At 36.0% G+C, this 16,543-nt stretch overlaps 1 protein-coding gene across 1 annotated transcript; it reads right to left on the bottom strand.

Moving 5' to 3' along the window:
* Positions 1–1,668: 1,668 nt before the first annotated feature.
* On the bottom strand, positions 1,669–16,236 carry LOC128471753 (potassium channel subfamily K member 9-like). Its single transcript, XM_053453732.1, has 2 exons — positions 15,823–16,236; positions 1,669–2,622 (listed from the first exon to the last, which is right to left on the bottom strand). Exons 1-2 carry the CDS (start codon positions 16,139–16,141, stop codon positions 1,706–1,708), a joined length of 1,236 nt encoding a protein of 411 aa, XP_053309707.1. The 5' UTR covers positions 16,142–16,236; the 3' UTR covers positions 1,669–1,705.
* Positions 16,237–16,543: the final 307 nt, after the last annotated feature.

The following is a 16,543-nucleotide window of genomic DNA, read 5'->3' as shown; positions in this document are numbered from 1 at the left end:
AAGCACGCAGAGAGCGGTCATAATCAAACGCCGCTCCCCTGCTCCGAGAAACATAACAGTGCCCGAGAGCTCCCAGGTATACCCTCCGACTGTCAGACAACTCCCGCTGCTAACTGCACCTCCTTGCGGCTGCAGCGGAAGTTGCCTACGGGAATCACATAGAGGTCTACCCGCTGCCCTGGGTACATGACCGGGGGGGGTCAGAAGCACCGGTAAGTTTGGGGGGGTTTTAAATGGGGGCATAAGACAGGAGAATCCAGGTCCCCTGCAGCGCTACGGGGGATCTGGATCTTCGTCTCATAGTCAGACCTATTTGGCCTATAGTGGCTATACATAATGAACACATTATATATTTAAAGGGGAATATCATAAAATACTTTTCTTAAAGAAGGTAACGGTGATTTAAATACGCGTGAATAGCTTTAACATGTTAATTACAAGCCAGTATTTTAAATTAGATCACGGTAAAGAAACCAACTGGGGACCAGTACAGAACATGTATTATTCTCTACTACTTCCATAAAGTTCTGCCATTCTCCCTATCATACATCACAGACGACTCTGAAACCTTCCTCCGCAAACTGACACTCACTGAGAGACGACCAAGCTCAGTCAAACATATACTGGGCAGGTGCAGGTAGAGATAAGCAGTCAGCCTTTTGCAAGCTGTCTAATGGTGAATTAGTACTAACGCAGAACACTCCTTTCAGGTTTACTACTTTGTATTATTGTTATATTGCAGGAGTGTGCAAGTATTTTTATACAGTTGACCTAAAGTGTCAAATATAATTGACCAGGTTGCAAAGTATGTATTAAAAATAAAATGGCATTGGCAAATAATTTACATATACCCCACATGAACTATATACAAATGTATCCGTGTTTCTCAAATAATTCAACGTTGTTGTTCCAATTTATATACACAGTAGAAAATAAATTCAAAAAATAATTGTAATTATGTGGAAAACTGAAAAAAAAACAGCACTTGAAAGGGATTTGGCAATTGGGTATAAAAATATGTTACACTATCACTATATTACTTTAACATACAGTGACATATATGATGACATATAGAGGACACCGAGACGCCCTAAAGGTCAGAAAAAGGAAGACTGAATCTCAAAACAATTTAAAAAGAAATACTGAATAACAAAAGAGGAATTGTTGGTCAAATATTCATTCTATCCGATTAAATACCTTGGACACTAGAAAAAAGAGGTACAGTATATCGAAATCCTCTATAGATCATTTAGAAAGTAGTAGAAATCTGGTTAACTTTTCAACAAACACAGATACTGACCTTGAAGGACTTTTGTCTTTTTTTCCTAAATGTTTCATTAACAGTATAAATCCCTTGTGCTTGATCATTTCAAATGTTTTGCAGTCATCTTCTAAATATTAGTGTCTGTATTTAACGACGGTACTTTGGAGGTAAACAGAAGCATTAGATTACCGATTACTGACATTGGAGGAAGCACATTCTGAACACGAGATGACATCATTTTAATAAATGCAGCGTCCACCACAGAGGACAAAGCATTTATAGTTTTCTTGACTACCTCATTACCTTCTTAATTAAACACGTTTATCAGATAAATACAAGAGGAGACGTATTTACATTTTACGACAAAAAACACATTAGCAGCAGTAATGTGTAGTTTACTCCAACCTAGTAAATGAATTTAGTGAAACACAGAAAACGACTCTAAATAGATTTTCGCCTCACTCTGAAATGATTTTTGTAGCGTTGGCAGATGGGTGAAAATGTGCTTTCAGGAGAAGAAAACCCAGTGTTGTCCCGGGTACTCAGTGAAATTTCATCAATTTTGTAGGAAATAGAATTATAATAAACAGGATTTGTATGACAACCCAGTGTCTCGTGGTGCGACGGTGATGGACTATCACAGAAATGAGATCTGTAACACATACAGGTGCAAAACGACCCCACTCTCGAAGCTGCGTTTGAAGAGCGGCGTCTTCCCCTTTCACAGTCATCCTGCATTAGGGGTATGAGGTTTATCTGACTTGTCCTATCGCCTATTGGCAGAAATATGGAACTTCTGCTCCTGTTGACCATTTTGGATTGCAGACTGATGCTATTCTGCGCTCTCCTTAAAGAAGCCCTTTCCTCTGCATCCCGTCTTTCATCTTCAGAATTCATGGTTAAAAATCGGAGGACTACCAAGTTAAGGAAAGCTCCAATTACAGTCAAACCCACTAGAATATACATGAAACTAAACGCCACATATGGCGTCTTTTTCTGCAAAGCTTCGTTTTTTTGCAGAGCAACAAAGTCTCCAAAGCCTATGGTTGTAAGTGTAATAAAACAGTAGTAGTAGGAGTGGAAAAAAGTCCATCCTTCAAAATATGAAAACGCGGCTGCTCCAATGCCTAGTGTGCCAATACATGACAAGAAACCAACCAATACCATGTTTTCCATAGACACGTCCGTTTTCCTCATGTGAAAACATCTCTTTACTTTCTTCAACAGGAACCGAACAAAAGTGTTCATCCGTTCTCCCAAGCTCTGGAACATTACAAGGGTAAGGGGGATGCCGAGGACAGCATAGAACATGCAGAAAACTTTCCCAGCATCAGTTCCAGGAGCAGCGTGCCCATACCCTGCAACACATGAAAAGCAATATGGTTATTTGGGGGGGAAATACATTATTTTACAGCAATATTATCACAACTTTTTCCCATACAGCCGAATAAAATAACAGTTATGCTTTTAGGTTAGTTTCTGGAAGATAGGGCAATGTAAATAAATCCATGATACACGTATATTATTAAACATATATATTAACATTACATTTTATACTGAAATACACACAAAAGCTTGATTAACATGGATGGTTATTGGCACAGAAGCGCTGTTAATGTGTGGTTTGTGCTGGTGGCCGGATTCGCAAACAGAATACCGTGGGCATTTTAGGAGACGTCTTCTAATCTCTCCATTTGGGTCATGGTGCTGCAGCCCACCAGTGGACACCCTGTCCGCCGAAAGGACCCATACCAAGAGAATTATATTATACCCTTATTTAAAATACACATACACCGCTCGGGAGCATCTCAAGTTTTAAACTTCCTATATGTCCAAATACTGACAATGTTCTAAGCACAATATTTCTACTAAAATACATATTAGAGAAGCAAACTAAATGTGGAGACTGTATGAGGCAAACTGAATTAACCCTTCGGGTTATCTTTCGCTGGGGCCCTCACGATTACCTGGACTCTTACAGAGGGATGAGCAGAGGCAAAGAGCCCTGGCATATTAACTCTCGCAGGACTCCACCTTTTAGTTACGTCACTGACCTTTTCCCTAAACATGAAGTATTTGATTATGCATTTCATACAACAAAAATTATTATAGCAGTCTAAAAAATAGTTTGTCTAAAAATACACCACAAAGGAGAATATCGTTCTCACAGTAACATTAACGCTAAAAGGTAATTATCTTTTCCTCTGGACAAACATATCGAATTCAGTGTGTGATGGAAGTTTAATACGTCAAGAGCCCTGTTCACTTTGAATGTCAGACAAAGATAAGTGCTCCTGTTTAGAGCAAATTAGCTCTGCTTTTAACCGCCTATTACTTAAAATTCTGACTGGAAAGCATTTCCTATAAAGTTCTCATAGAACATTTCCATTTAATGCATAATAAATGCTGCTGTTAAATATTACTGAAGTATGCGATTAATTATTCAACTTTGGTTGCCGTCAACATGGCTTTTCGGAGTGTTGTCTTCTTCTTGTAAATACAAAATATATTTTAGATATAAAATAAAAATAAAAAAAAGAATAAACTATGAAAACTTGTGGATACAAATATGATAATACCAATTAAACCCTTTCATTTCTAATGGCATTTCATCCACAAAAAAACTCTCCTCTTCTCTATGGGTTTGTATTCCTTTTTATTGTTGAATAGCAAGAAGCAAGAAGGCCTCCCAACGTGGCAAGCTGGCCACCTTATCAAAAAGTGACGTCTTTTAAAGGATTAGCATTTCTATCATCATAATGTGTTTTCCAACATGGAAGTGCAAGCCAAATAAGCACAATGTTCTTTCATGCATAAAACAATAAACACAGTGAACTCCGTGTACACAGTCAAAGTACATGTGGCAGCTTAAAACAGCATAAATCACAATGATGTCACTGAGTAAATGTCACAGGTCTCCTGTTTTGTTGTTGACAGTCATACATGACAAAGAAAAAGAGAAAGAAACATCAGGAATTTATGTTTATATTTAAATACAAAAGCAGGTTTAACATTAGCAGTTATTTGTCTAGGTAGCGCGTTGTCACTAGAGAAGAAGAAAAAAGAAGTATGTAAGACAAGGAGGGAATAATGAGACAATAAGATTGGGTTTCAGAGGCAAGACGTTTTATATAGCCCCTGACCCGTTACTGTAATCATGAATCAAGAATGAGAAAAATAGGACATATAACTACAGAAGTTACAGCTTACAGGTAACCAACCTCCGAATGACAGCAATTGAAGGTGTGGAGGAAGATAACGATTAAACATCACATCAGGGAAGGTGGATAATCTGATATCTAGCAAGTAAATACAGTTTAGCCCCACTAACTTTACTCCATGATGCGTGATAATATCTGATGAATGGGTATTATATATAAATGGAGGATGATGAATGGTAGCTGTGTCCCATAAAATAAGGAGTACCCAAAGTAACATTTCAGCATGTGAATATTGATCTTTTGAGGGGCAAGAGTAATCACATGTGGGTGTAAGCTGGCAGAGGATCTGGATTGGAGCATCTGAGAGAGGACATCACTGGACGTGCCGCCATATTGCCCTGAGTTCAAGTTAGGGAAAATGATGGTGCTTTTGGTGACATCCTCTCCACTGACTAGAGGATCAGGGAGAAGATGTCACAGCAAGCTCTGCCATTAGTTCCAGCCGAGCGATGTCCGTGGAGATGAGGACAAAAGATACAAGATTTAACATCGTGTCACAATTCACACAAACTTAATACAGCACTTCCAAAATAATGCCTTTTCAGAAATAAATCAACACGGAAACTTCTGTCTGCATGATGTTTTGTATTTCATACTTTTTTTCATATAGTCTTTCTTTCCTTTATATATCCAGGCATCATTTCTAAAAGGTTAACAGTTACCAAGGGGATGGCAACAAGAACAAAAATAATAAAATGTTTTATAGGTGTCAAGGTGCACGCTTGGAGGAATTGAAGAAAATGATATAAGTAATTTCATATAATTTTGCTTGTCCAAATACAGGGCTGCCTTTAACCTCTGACTTCTTCACAAAGCAACTAATAAAACGGACAAGAAGATTATCTCTTTGTTCATTATTGCAGAGTCATTTAAGGTTTATGTTCTGTACAAACAGATATTAATAAACTGGCACCATAAAAAGGATATTCTGGAACTGGAAAAAGATTACAAGGGTGAGTCATTCAGGAGATTTAATTTGAAAAAGGAAGATTCTCCATAATAGGGCTGTCTATACTGGAATATAAAACATTTATGTGAGATACGATCACTACATGGAATAAAACCGGAAATAAACCATACGGGATGCCATCGCCCTTAAAGATATGGAAGAGGAAGAGTTGACCTTCTCACTACTATCAGCAGAGTCAATTGGCATCTCCATCAATGAAAGAAAGAAAGAACAATTATTATAATCAAGGAATTCTAGGGGCCCTTAACTTTCCTTCACCCCTCCCACAAAGTCACTTTTTTCTAAGGGGGGGAATATTTGGTGGGTATAAGCATCACTGTTTTACAGCTGTAAAGATCAATAATGTGTGTATATACAGTGAAGGAAAAAAATGATTTGATCCTCTGCTGATTTTGTACGTTTTCCCACTGAGAAAGACATGATCAGTCTATAATGTTAATTGTAGGTGTAGTAGTTCACAAGGGGGTTAGTGGCTGCGCTCTCACGGATGTGTATGAAATATATAAAAGAAAGAAAAACACAATAGTGCAATATGTCTCAAAGCTTATTTTTGTTTGAAATGAAGGCCACAAAGGGCTACTCACATTTGGTAGGGGCTTCTTCAGTTAGCCCCAAAGTATACGCTTGGGCGATATAATCCTCGCCTTAAAGATTTCTTTGGCAGCACTATGTAATATGGGCTTCTTCAGTTAGCCCCAAAATGTGCATTTAGGTGGTATAATCCTTGCCTTGGAATTTCTTTAGCCTCAGCCTTTGAAGCAGTCTGGAGTGTCCACAGTTCCTTTTTGGTGAGCAATGATAGAGTTGCTCACTCCTCAGCGCATAGGTGGTAAAATCCCCACCAAGGATATAGTTGTGGCTGACAAGATATTTTGTCTTATAAATTAAAAAAGGTCCAGGAGCAAGATAAAAGAGTTTTTAAAAAAACTTATTTATTTTAAACTTTTGGTAATAAAAAGCAATAAAAACCAACAAAGGGTTAATATAAAATAATACACAAACGCGTTTCGCCTAGCACAGGCTTCCTCAGAGTGTATAGAAAAGCTCCTGATACATTGAATGTTTTTATGCAGTTTGAAATGTCTAAAATGGCGCCAAATGACGTCATCAACAAGGGGTGTGGCTTATCACAATTTTTTTTTTTTTTTTTTTTTTTTTAAAACAAGCATAGTTGGAACATTACAGAAAGAGGTGCATGTCAAAATCTATATTTAACCCTTCAGGGGTTAGGGTTTTTAAACAATATATCCAATACAATTCAGTCTTTCCTAAAATCTTCACAATATCCCCTCCTCTCCAGGGTATGGATATTTTTTTTATAGCAGTAAATTTTAATAACTTTGGATCTTTATTATGATTTAAAAAATGTTTAGAGACGCTATGGGTGACAATTCCATTTCTAATATTGCGACAATGTTCTGATATTCTAACTTTTAGACATCTTGTCGTCATACCTACATACTGTAAGCCACAAGGGCATTCTAGTAGATAGATTACATTTTTAGAATTACAGGTAATGCATTCTTGTATTTTATATTCTTTATTTGTGATATTTGATTTAAACATTATTTGTTTTCTTTGCGTGTCAGTAGTTAATCTACATGCTAAACATGAATTGCATTTATAAAAACCTTTGTCATTATTAAAAAACATTCCTTTCGTATCCGTATGTTTGCGTGTAAAATTCTTTGTTAATAACATTTTTAAATTAGGTGCACCTCTAAAAACAATTTTTGGGTTATCTGGGAGTATTTTTCTTAAGATGTCATCCTCTTTTAGAATATTCCAATTTTTTTTAATAATTCTTTTAAAAATGTTATTCTTATTATTAAAATCGGTTACTATAGGTAGGATAAAGTTTGTATTTGTTTTATCTGGCTTTTCTTTATACTTTATTAAATCTTTTCTTTCCAGGTTTTCTATGCTAGCTATTGTGTGTTGAATTTTCTGTGCATTGTAGTTTTTTTCTAAAAATTTGTTTTTTAAAAAATCCGCTTGTGCTTTAAAAACAGGGGTCTCTGTGCAATTCCTTCTAATTCGTAGCATTTGGCTCTTGGGTATTCCTTCCAACCAAGGACCATAGTGGCAGCTAGATTGTTCAATATAAGTATTTGTGCATACTTTTTTAAAATGAGTTTTTGTTTTAATTTTATTATCCTCTATATAAATATCTAAATCTAAAAAATTAACACTGTCTTGACTAAAATTAGAGGTTAAGATTATTCCCCTATTATTGTTATTTAAAAATTTTAAGAAATCATTAAGATCTGGTACAGAGCCTCCCCAAATAAAAAACACATCGTCGATGTATCTGCTATAGGTGACCAAGTTTGCACTCCACTTGTTATTGGTCCAGATTACGTCATTTTCCCAGTCCGCCATGAACAAATTGGCGTAACTGGGCGCAAACTTGGTTCCCATAGCAGTACCTGTTAATTGAAGATAAAAAGAGTCATCGAACCAGAAATAATTATTTTCCAAAATTAACCTAATGGCTTCTATTAGAAAATCTATAAAAATAGGAGGAAAATTTCCATCTGATTCTAAAAGATTTTTTACTGCTTGACAGCCCAAATTATGATTAATTATCGTGTACAAAGACTGAACGTCACATGTCACCATCATATAATTGGGATTCCACTTAAAATCCTCTAAAATTTGCAATAAATTAATTGTATCTTTTAGATAAGCTTTTGTTTTTTTTACTACTGGTTGGAGGATAATATCAATATACTCAGATAAGTTGGACAGGATAGAGTTAACGCCTGACACAATAGGGCGTCCTGGAGGATTCTTTTCATTCTTATGGATTTTTGGTAAAAAATAGATCACTGGTGTTATTGGATTGGTGTTGTTTATGTAATTCAATTCTTCTTTTGAGATAAGTTGATTTAATAGTCCCTTTTCCAGCAAAACCTTAAGTTTGTCTTTTATTTGTTCAATAGGGTTATGGCTCAGTTTTCTATATACATTGTTATCGTTTAACTGCTTATATGCTTCGTCCTCATATTGTTTTTTACTTAAAATAACCAGACCTCCGCCTTTATCGGCAGGCTTTATAACGATTTCTTTGTCCTCATATAATTCTTTAAGTATTTTTCTTTCTTTATTAGTAAAATTATTAAAATCATATTTATTCTTTTTAATTTTTTCTAAATCTTTAAGGACCAGCCTCTCAAAGGTTTGTATTGCACTAGATTTATATTGGTATGGATAAAATTTTGATTTAACTTTTAAGTTTGTTTTTGAGATATTTTCCCCGGTACTTCTATTTTTTGTCGTGCCTAAAGCTTCATCCTCTTTAATTTTATAAAATCTTTTTAATGTGACATTTCTCGTAAATTTATTAAGGTCAATAAAAGCTTTAAAATGATTAAAATTACGAGTGGGCGCATATTTGAGACCTTTACTTAAAACGGATATTTGTGTGGGGTTAAAAGATTTATCTGTCAAATTAAAAATACCTTGTTCTTTTTCTGTTTTGTTTTTTGTAATTATTTCTGTGGTGATGGGCCTATTCTTCCTTTTTTGTACTCTTCTTCCACCTCTATTTCCTCTAGCGTAGTATTGCACTTTTTCCTTTTTGTGTCTGTGCGTATCTCTAAAAAATGTTCCTCATAGTCTGATTCACAGTCAGAGGACAATGGATAAAATCTGTTATTTTTTAAAACTTCACTATAGGGGATTGTCAGTTTCTTCCTTAGTGGTGACCTACTCCTTAGTTTGTGGGTGATTGTATTCCGAGCTTTTGGTGATTGTTGAGGTGTGTCATAAATTGAAGGTGCTCTAGTGGGATATTTGTTTAGGAGCTGATGAGTTCTGTATTCTTTGTTGTGATGAGTTTTCCATAAAGGTGATTTATTTCTGTGTATTTGTGTTTTTGGTGATTCAGGTGAACGTGGGATTTTCATTCTGTATTGTGTCTGGTTTCTTGTGTTATATTGTTGTCTGTTGCTATAGTGTTTTGTGAAATCTTGTTGATCTTGGTTTTTCCTTGGTGTCCTCCGTGTGAGGGGTGGTGCATTTTTTCTATATCTTTGTGGTGAGGATGTGTCTCTGAAGTAGGGTTTTTTTACATAATTTGTTTGATATCTTATTGGTGTTCTTCCCCTAGGTTGATAGGATTTGGATTTTTGATTAAAAGTCCTAACTTCATTTTTAGCATAATCCTGTTTGTCTCTTATGTATTTTTTAATTTTAATGTGTTTTGTTTCCATCTCTACCTTCTCTACCTTACTTTGAATTAATACAGAGTTCTGCTTGAATTCCTGAGTGTCCTCAAATTCAATTAATTTATCTTTTAACTCATTGATTTTTTTATCAAGTAGTACTAGATGGTGTTTCTTTTTTTGAATTAACAGGTTCATGAGGCCAAAGGTACAACTTTCTAATTGGTTGTGCCAATCATTCATGAAGTCCCCATCTTCTCTGTAGGTAGTAGGTAATTTAAACAATCTTAGACCACGTGGGGTTATTTTTTCATCAGTGTATTTTTTCAAAGTGGCTATTTCCCATTTGATTTTAATTTCCTTACTGATGCATTTTTCTAATTGGAAAAATAGTTCTCTCTGGGATTCCCTCGTTTGTATGGGAGTTGGGAACCTGGTGTTTTCATTTGGTTCATTAAAAATTTCCATATCTATCTTATGTTTTGTTCTATATTCAAATATAGACATTATATATAAAAAATTTGAGCAGCTTTTATCCAGAGGAAACCGGAGATAAGAGTAAACTTAAAAGGGGTAGGATAAAAGCGCTAAAAGCAACAACAACAAAAAACGAGAGAAAAGAAAAAAAAAGAAAAAAAAAAAAAAAAGTCCTTTTTAAAACAAAGTTATTATAGATGATGATGTAGCAGCAGAACCACTTGCCAAGGTTTCCTCTTCTTGGCTTAGACAGGTAGAGTAGTTCACAAGGGGGTTAGTGGCTGCGCTCTCACGGATGTGTATGAAATATATAAAAGAAAGAAAAACACAATAGTGCAATATGTCTCAAAGCTTATTTTTGTTTGAAATGAAGGCCACAAAGGGCTACTCACATTTGGTAGGGGCTTCTTCAGTTAGCCCCAAAGTATACGCTTGGGCGATATAATCCTCGCCTTAAAGATTTCTTTGGCAGCACTATGTAATATGGGCTTCTTCAGTTAGCCCCAAAATGTGCATTTAGGTGGTATAATCCTTGCCTTGGAATTTCTTTAGCCTCAGCCTTTGAAGCAGTCTGGAGTGTCCACAGTTCCTTTTTGGTGAGCAATGATAGAGTTGCTCACTCCTCAGCGCATATTTTTAAAAAAGTATGCACAAATACTTATATTGAACAATCTAGCTGCCACTATGGTCCTTGGTTGGAAGGAATACCCAAGAGCCAAATGCTACGAATTAGAAGGAATTGCACAGAGACCCCTGTTTTTAAAGCACAAGCGGATTTTTTAAAAAACAAATTTTTAGAAAAAAACTACAATGCACAGAAAATTCAACACACAATAGCTAGCATAGAAAACCTGGAAAGAAAAGATTTAATAAAGTATAAAGAAAAGCCAGATAAAACAAATACAAACTTTATCCTACCTATAGTAACCGATTTTAATAATAAGAATAACATTTTTAAAAGAATTATTAAAAAAAATTGGAATATTCTAAAAGAGGATGACATCTTAAGAAAAATACTCCCAGATAACCCAAAAATTGTTTTTAGAGGTGCACCTAATTTAAAAATGTTATTAACAAAGAATTTTACACGCAAACATACGGATACGAAAGGAATGTTTTTTAATAATGACAAAGGTTTTTATAAATGCAATTCATGTTTAGCATGTAGATTAACTACTGACACGCAAAGAAAACAAATAATGTTTAAATCAAATATCACAAATAAAGAATATAAAATACAAGAATGCATTACCTGTAATTCTAAAAATGTAATCTATCTACTAGAATGCCCTTGTGGCTTACAGTATGTAGGTATGACGACAAGATGTCTAAAAGTTAGAATATCAGAACATTGTCGCAATATTAGAAATGGAATTGTCACCCATAGCGTCTCTAAACATTTTTTAAATCATAATAAAGATCCAAAGTTATTAAAATTTACTGCTATAAAAAAAATATCCATACCCTGGAGAGGAGGGGATATTGTGAAGATTTTAGGAAAGACTGAATTGTATTGGATATATTGTTTAAAAACCCTAACCCCTGAAGGGTTAAATATAGATTTTGACATGCACCTCTTTCTGTAATGTTCCAACTATGCTTGTTTTAAAAAAAAAAAAAAAAAAAAAAAAAAAAAAATTGTGATAAGCCACACCCCTTGTTGATGACGTCATTTGGCGCCATTTTAGACATTTCAAACTGCATAAAAACATTCAATGTATCAGGAGCTTTTCTATACACTCTGAGGAAGCCTGTGCTAGGCGAAACGCGTTTGTGTATTATTTTATATTAACCCTTTGTTGGTTTTTATTGCTTTTTATTACCAAAAGTTTAAAATAAATAAGTTTTTTTAAAAACTCTTTTATCTTGCTCCTGGACCTTTTTTAATTTATAAGACAAAATATCTTGTCAGCCACAACTATATCCTTGGTGGGGATTTTACCACCTATGCGCTGAGGAGTGAGCAACTCTATCATTGCTCACCAAAAAGGAACTGTGGACACTCCAGACTGCTTCAAAGGCTGAGGCTAAAGAAATTCCAAGGCAAGGATTATACCACCTAAATGCACATTTTGGGGCTAACTGAAGAAGCCCATATTACATAGTGCTGCCAAAGAAATCTTTAAGGCGAGGATTATATCGCCCAAGCGTATACTTTGGGGCTAACTGAAGAAGCCCCTACCAAATGTGAGTAGCCCTTTGTGGCCTTCATTTCAAACAAAAATAAGCTTTGAGACATATTGCACTATTGTGTTTTTCTTTCTTTTATATATTTCATACACATCCGTGAGAGCGCAGCCACTAACCCCCTTGTGAACTACTCTACCTGTCTAAGCCAAGAAGAGGAAACCTTGGCAAGTGGTTCTGCTGCTACATCATCATCTATAATAACTTTGTTTTAAAAAGGACTTTTTTTTTTTTTTTTCTTTTTTTTTCTTTTCTCTCGTTTTTTGTTGTTGTTGCTTTTAGCGCTTTTATCCTACCCCTTTTAAGTTAATTGTAGGTGTATTTGAACAGTGAGAGACAGGATTACAACAAAAAAAAATCCAGAATAGCACATTTTATTCAGTGACCCCTTTGCAAAACATGATTTAGTACTTGGTGGCAAACCCCTTGTTGCTAGGCCACTCCAGGACCTTAATGTGCTTCTTCTTGAGCCACTACTTTGTTGCCTTGGCCATGTGTTTTGGGTCGTTGTCATACTGGAATTTTCAGTGCCCTGGCTGAGGGAAGGAGGTTCTCACCCAAGATTTGATGGTACACGGCCCCATCTATCATCCCCCAAAGCATAATATTTCCACCTGCATGTTTGACGGTGGGGATTGTGTTCTTGGGGTCACAAAGCAAGGTCCATAAAGACATGGTTGGATGAGTCTGGTGTGGAAGAAGTTGACTGGCCCACTCAGAGCCTTTACCTCAACCACTTTGAATACCTTTGGGATGAACTGGAGCAAAGATTGCGAGCCGGGCGTCTCGTTCAACATCAGTGCCTGACCTCACAAATCCGTTATTGGATGAATGGACAAAAATTCCTACAGAAGTACTCCAAAATCTCGTGGAAATGCTTCCCAGAGGAGTGGAAGCTGCTATGGGCAACTACATATTAATGTCTATGTGTATAAAATGCAATGTCATCAAAGTCCCTGTTGGTGTAACGGTCAGGTGTCTCAATACTTTTGTCCATAGAATGTGTGTGTGTGTATATTATATATTATATATACACACACACACACACACACACACACACACACAGACACACAAATATAGCCATGTATCCTGGCCTATGCCTAGGGTAGCGCCAGTACCCATGCTGCAAAACTGGGAGCATCTCTGTGATATATTTATTTAGTGGATTATATATTTATATAGTGGATTTGGACTAATTTTTTGTTCCGTTCTTGGTCCATTCATTTTTGGAGTGTATGCACACTCATTCTAAATCTCGCCCCCTACATTCTCTGCTGACCTCTGCTGTCTTATTCTGTGTCCCCGTCTCCTTGACCTGCAGCTCCTCATCTTCGGTATTCTGGCCTCCCGGTGAACATCTGCAAAAGTGCAGAGCCACTAGGAAAACCTCTAACTCTTTGGGGTAGAGAGTATCCCCGAAGGATACTCACTTTTATAGAGGTTTCCCAGGGGGCCATGGCCATGGAGAGGCGGACAAAGAAAGAAGACACGAGGAGCACTGGATGAAAAAAAGAAGACGATGCAAGAGATGAAGTGGAGCAAGGAGACAGGGATACAGAAGCAGTCGGTGAAGATGATACGGAGACATTCAGAGAGAACATGAGGTGTGGGAGCATGAGTGAAAGACAAAAACACAAATCAAAAGGAAAATCCAAAGCTCTTTGCTTCGTTTCGCAAAACAGTTTACACCGGCTTAAAAAAGAAATCGTGATCTCTTCATAACTATTTTCTTACCAATGGTCGCTATGGTGACTGCACAACTTTTACATGTTTTGCACCCAGGACACCCCCAGTCATACAAAGAGACTCAACAGCCGAATTTGTAGGTTAATCTTTATAAAAATGCCTTTGAGGTATTAGCTTAATCCCTGTTGCCAACATTACTTTTCATCTATAAATTGGCAACAAATTCACTAACATAATAATGATGGTTTTTAACCCTATGGATTACTAGAATTGTCCTTTTTTGAGAAATGCAGAGAAATAAATCTGCTGATTTCAAGATGTCTTCTTCCTAACCAACCAAGATATACGCTTTCTAACTTTCACCTCCCACCTCAAGGTTTAGTTTTGCGAGATACATTTATTTCTAAAAAGGTATGAATTGTAAGCAAATTATCACACGTAGGCTTTGTGTGTCCTTTAAACCGCATTCAACGTTTTTTCAACTTTTACACTTTTGAAAACAAACAAAAGGAAAGGCCTGTCAAAATATAAGAACATAAAAAGGTTCTGATTCAATACGATTTCAAACAGTTTCTCTGAATAGAAGAACATGCCTAATACCGCACCCCGTATGAAAAGGCTGTTTTTCCTTCTTAGCTGGTGTGCTGTGCGTCAATTTCCCCTTCAATTGTTAATAAAACCACCACAAGAATGACATCAATTTATTATAATATATAATATATATATATATATATATATATATATATATATATATATATATATTATATATATATATATATATATATATATATATATTATACATATATATATATATATATATTATACATATATATATATATATATTATACATATATATATATATTATACATATATATATATATATTATATACATATATACAGTAGGTATAGGATAAATACTAGCAGCCATGATTGATACTGCTCTCTTATATTGATCTTTATGCATGAATGTATTCCTGGCTCGGGGGAAAAAAGCAAACTGGCCCCTAATTATTTCTCTATCTGGCTCTTAAATTATACATATAATCATGCAGCCCTGTAATGTACATTTTGAACAACAACAGCCCAGTTGGATAATCAGATTCCTGTCCTGAAGTTCCCTTCTCCTCATCCTCCCTTCCAAAAGCACTACTTAACAACAGGAGAAAATGACCTAATGTAGGGGAATAATCATAGACATATTTCAATTTTAAAACATTGGATTACTTAGAGTAACAAAATATAAAGTGTAGAACGTTGAGAAAGTTTGTTAAAATTAACAAATCAGAGACCATATTGCTTGTAGTAGCTCTTGAAGAGCATCTTCTGGTTGACTCCTTGACCTCTGTAGCCACTAGACCAGTAGAAATATACATAACCGGCAACATGCTAATTGAGATGACCCTTAGACTCTTCAAATATTAATCCCTTAAAAGTCCCTCGCAAACATTTTATTGTAGTGACTCATTAATGGGGAAGAATTGTTCTAATAACAGTCTTTATTTAAACCATTGTCAGGAAGTCATTAAGTCACCTGTATCAAAGCAGGGAATTAGATTATGATATACCAGTGGGGAAAAAACTAAGGTGGGATGCCACACCTAATAAATCACAAAAGAATATGGAGGAATCAGTCCCATAATCCGGGACACTGACAATGTGCACATTTATCCTGAGATTGGCTAAAAACCCCAAAGACGTTCCAGATATGATTACATAAATAAACACAAGAACAGAAAATTATTTTCGGGACACTTAGCTACTATACTCTTTGGTACACACCATTAACAGTCACAAAGAAACATTCTTGCTTCGTAGGAACATCTCATTAAGCAATGCAGCCACACTTACCAATGGTAGTAATAACTGTGATTGCAAAATAGAAGGAGCCAGCAAATTTCCACTGCTTTCCTGCACGATGAGGCTCAGATTGTAACACCATCCGCTCTATCTCTCTGTAGTCCTCGTCAGAAAACTGGTATTTCTTTTTGAGATCAGTCCTCTTCTCCTCCAGAATTCTCTTTCTGGAGCTTTCGGACTCCGATTCAAGGGCATCAAAAACAGCAGCTCCCACCAGGAGGTAAGAAAACATGCAGAGGATAAGTGACAGGGTCCTAATGTTCTGCTTCTTCATTTTGTGTAAGAATACGGATATACTGGACTTAAACATCAAACTGGAAATGTGTTTAACAGCTGACTTGATGGTGTTCTGGATCTATAAGCAGGTGATGACTGCGCAGCACACAGAGCTCTTCAACTTGTCATGGCATCTGGACAAGGCAAGAAAGAAAGCACCGTCGGTCATAGACACCCAGCTCACTTGTAAGCTCTGAAACATGCTTGGTACGAATGTGTGTAGGGATTTGTTCTACATTCAGGAACATTTTCTGTCTTAAAACTGTCTTGATGGTCAAAGCGTCCAATAGATGGATAAATAAGTAAATGGCCAGTCGGATATAGGGATAGTTTACAAACAGATATACATACATCTGCTATATGTATATACATACGTAATAAATGTATGTATATATGCATGCACACAGGACAGCCAAGAGATGTAATAAATGCATTT

This window comes from Spea bombifrons, chromosome 13, assembly GCF_027358695.1.
Source record: "Spea bombifrons isolate aSpeBom1 chromosome 13, aSpeBom1.2.pri, whole genome shotgun sequence".
NCBI lineage: Eukaryota > Metazoa > Chordata > Amphibia > Anura > Pelobatidae > Spea > Spea bombifrons.
Note: the sequence above shows the minus strand (reverse complement) of the source record. Positions and strands in the feature narration are given on the sequence as shown.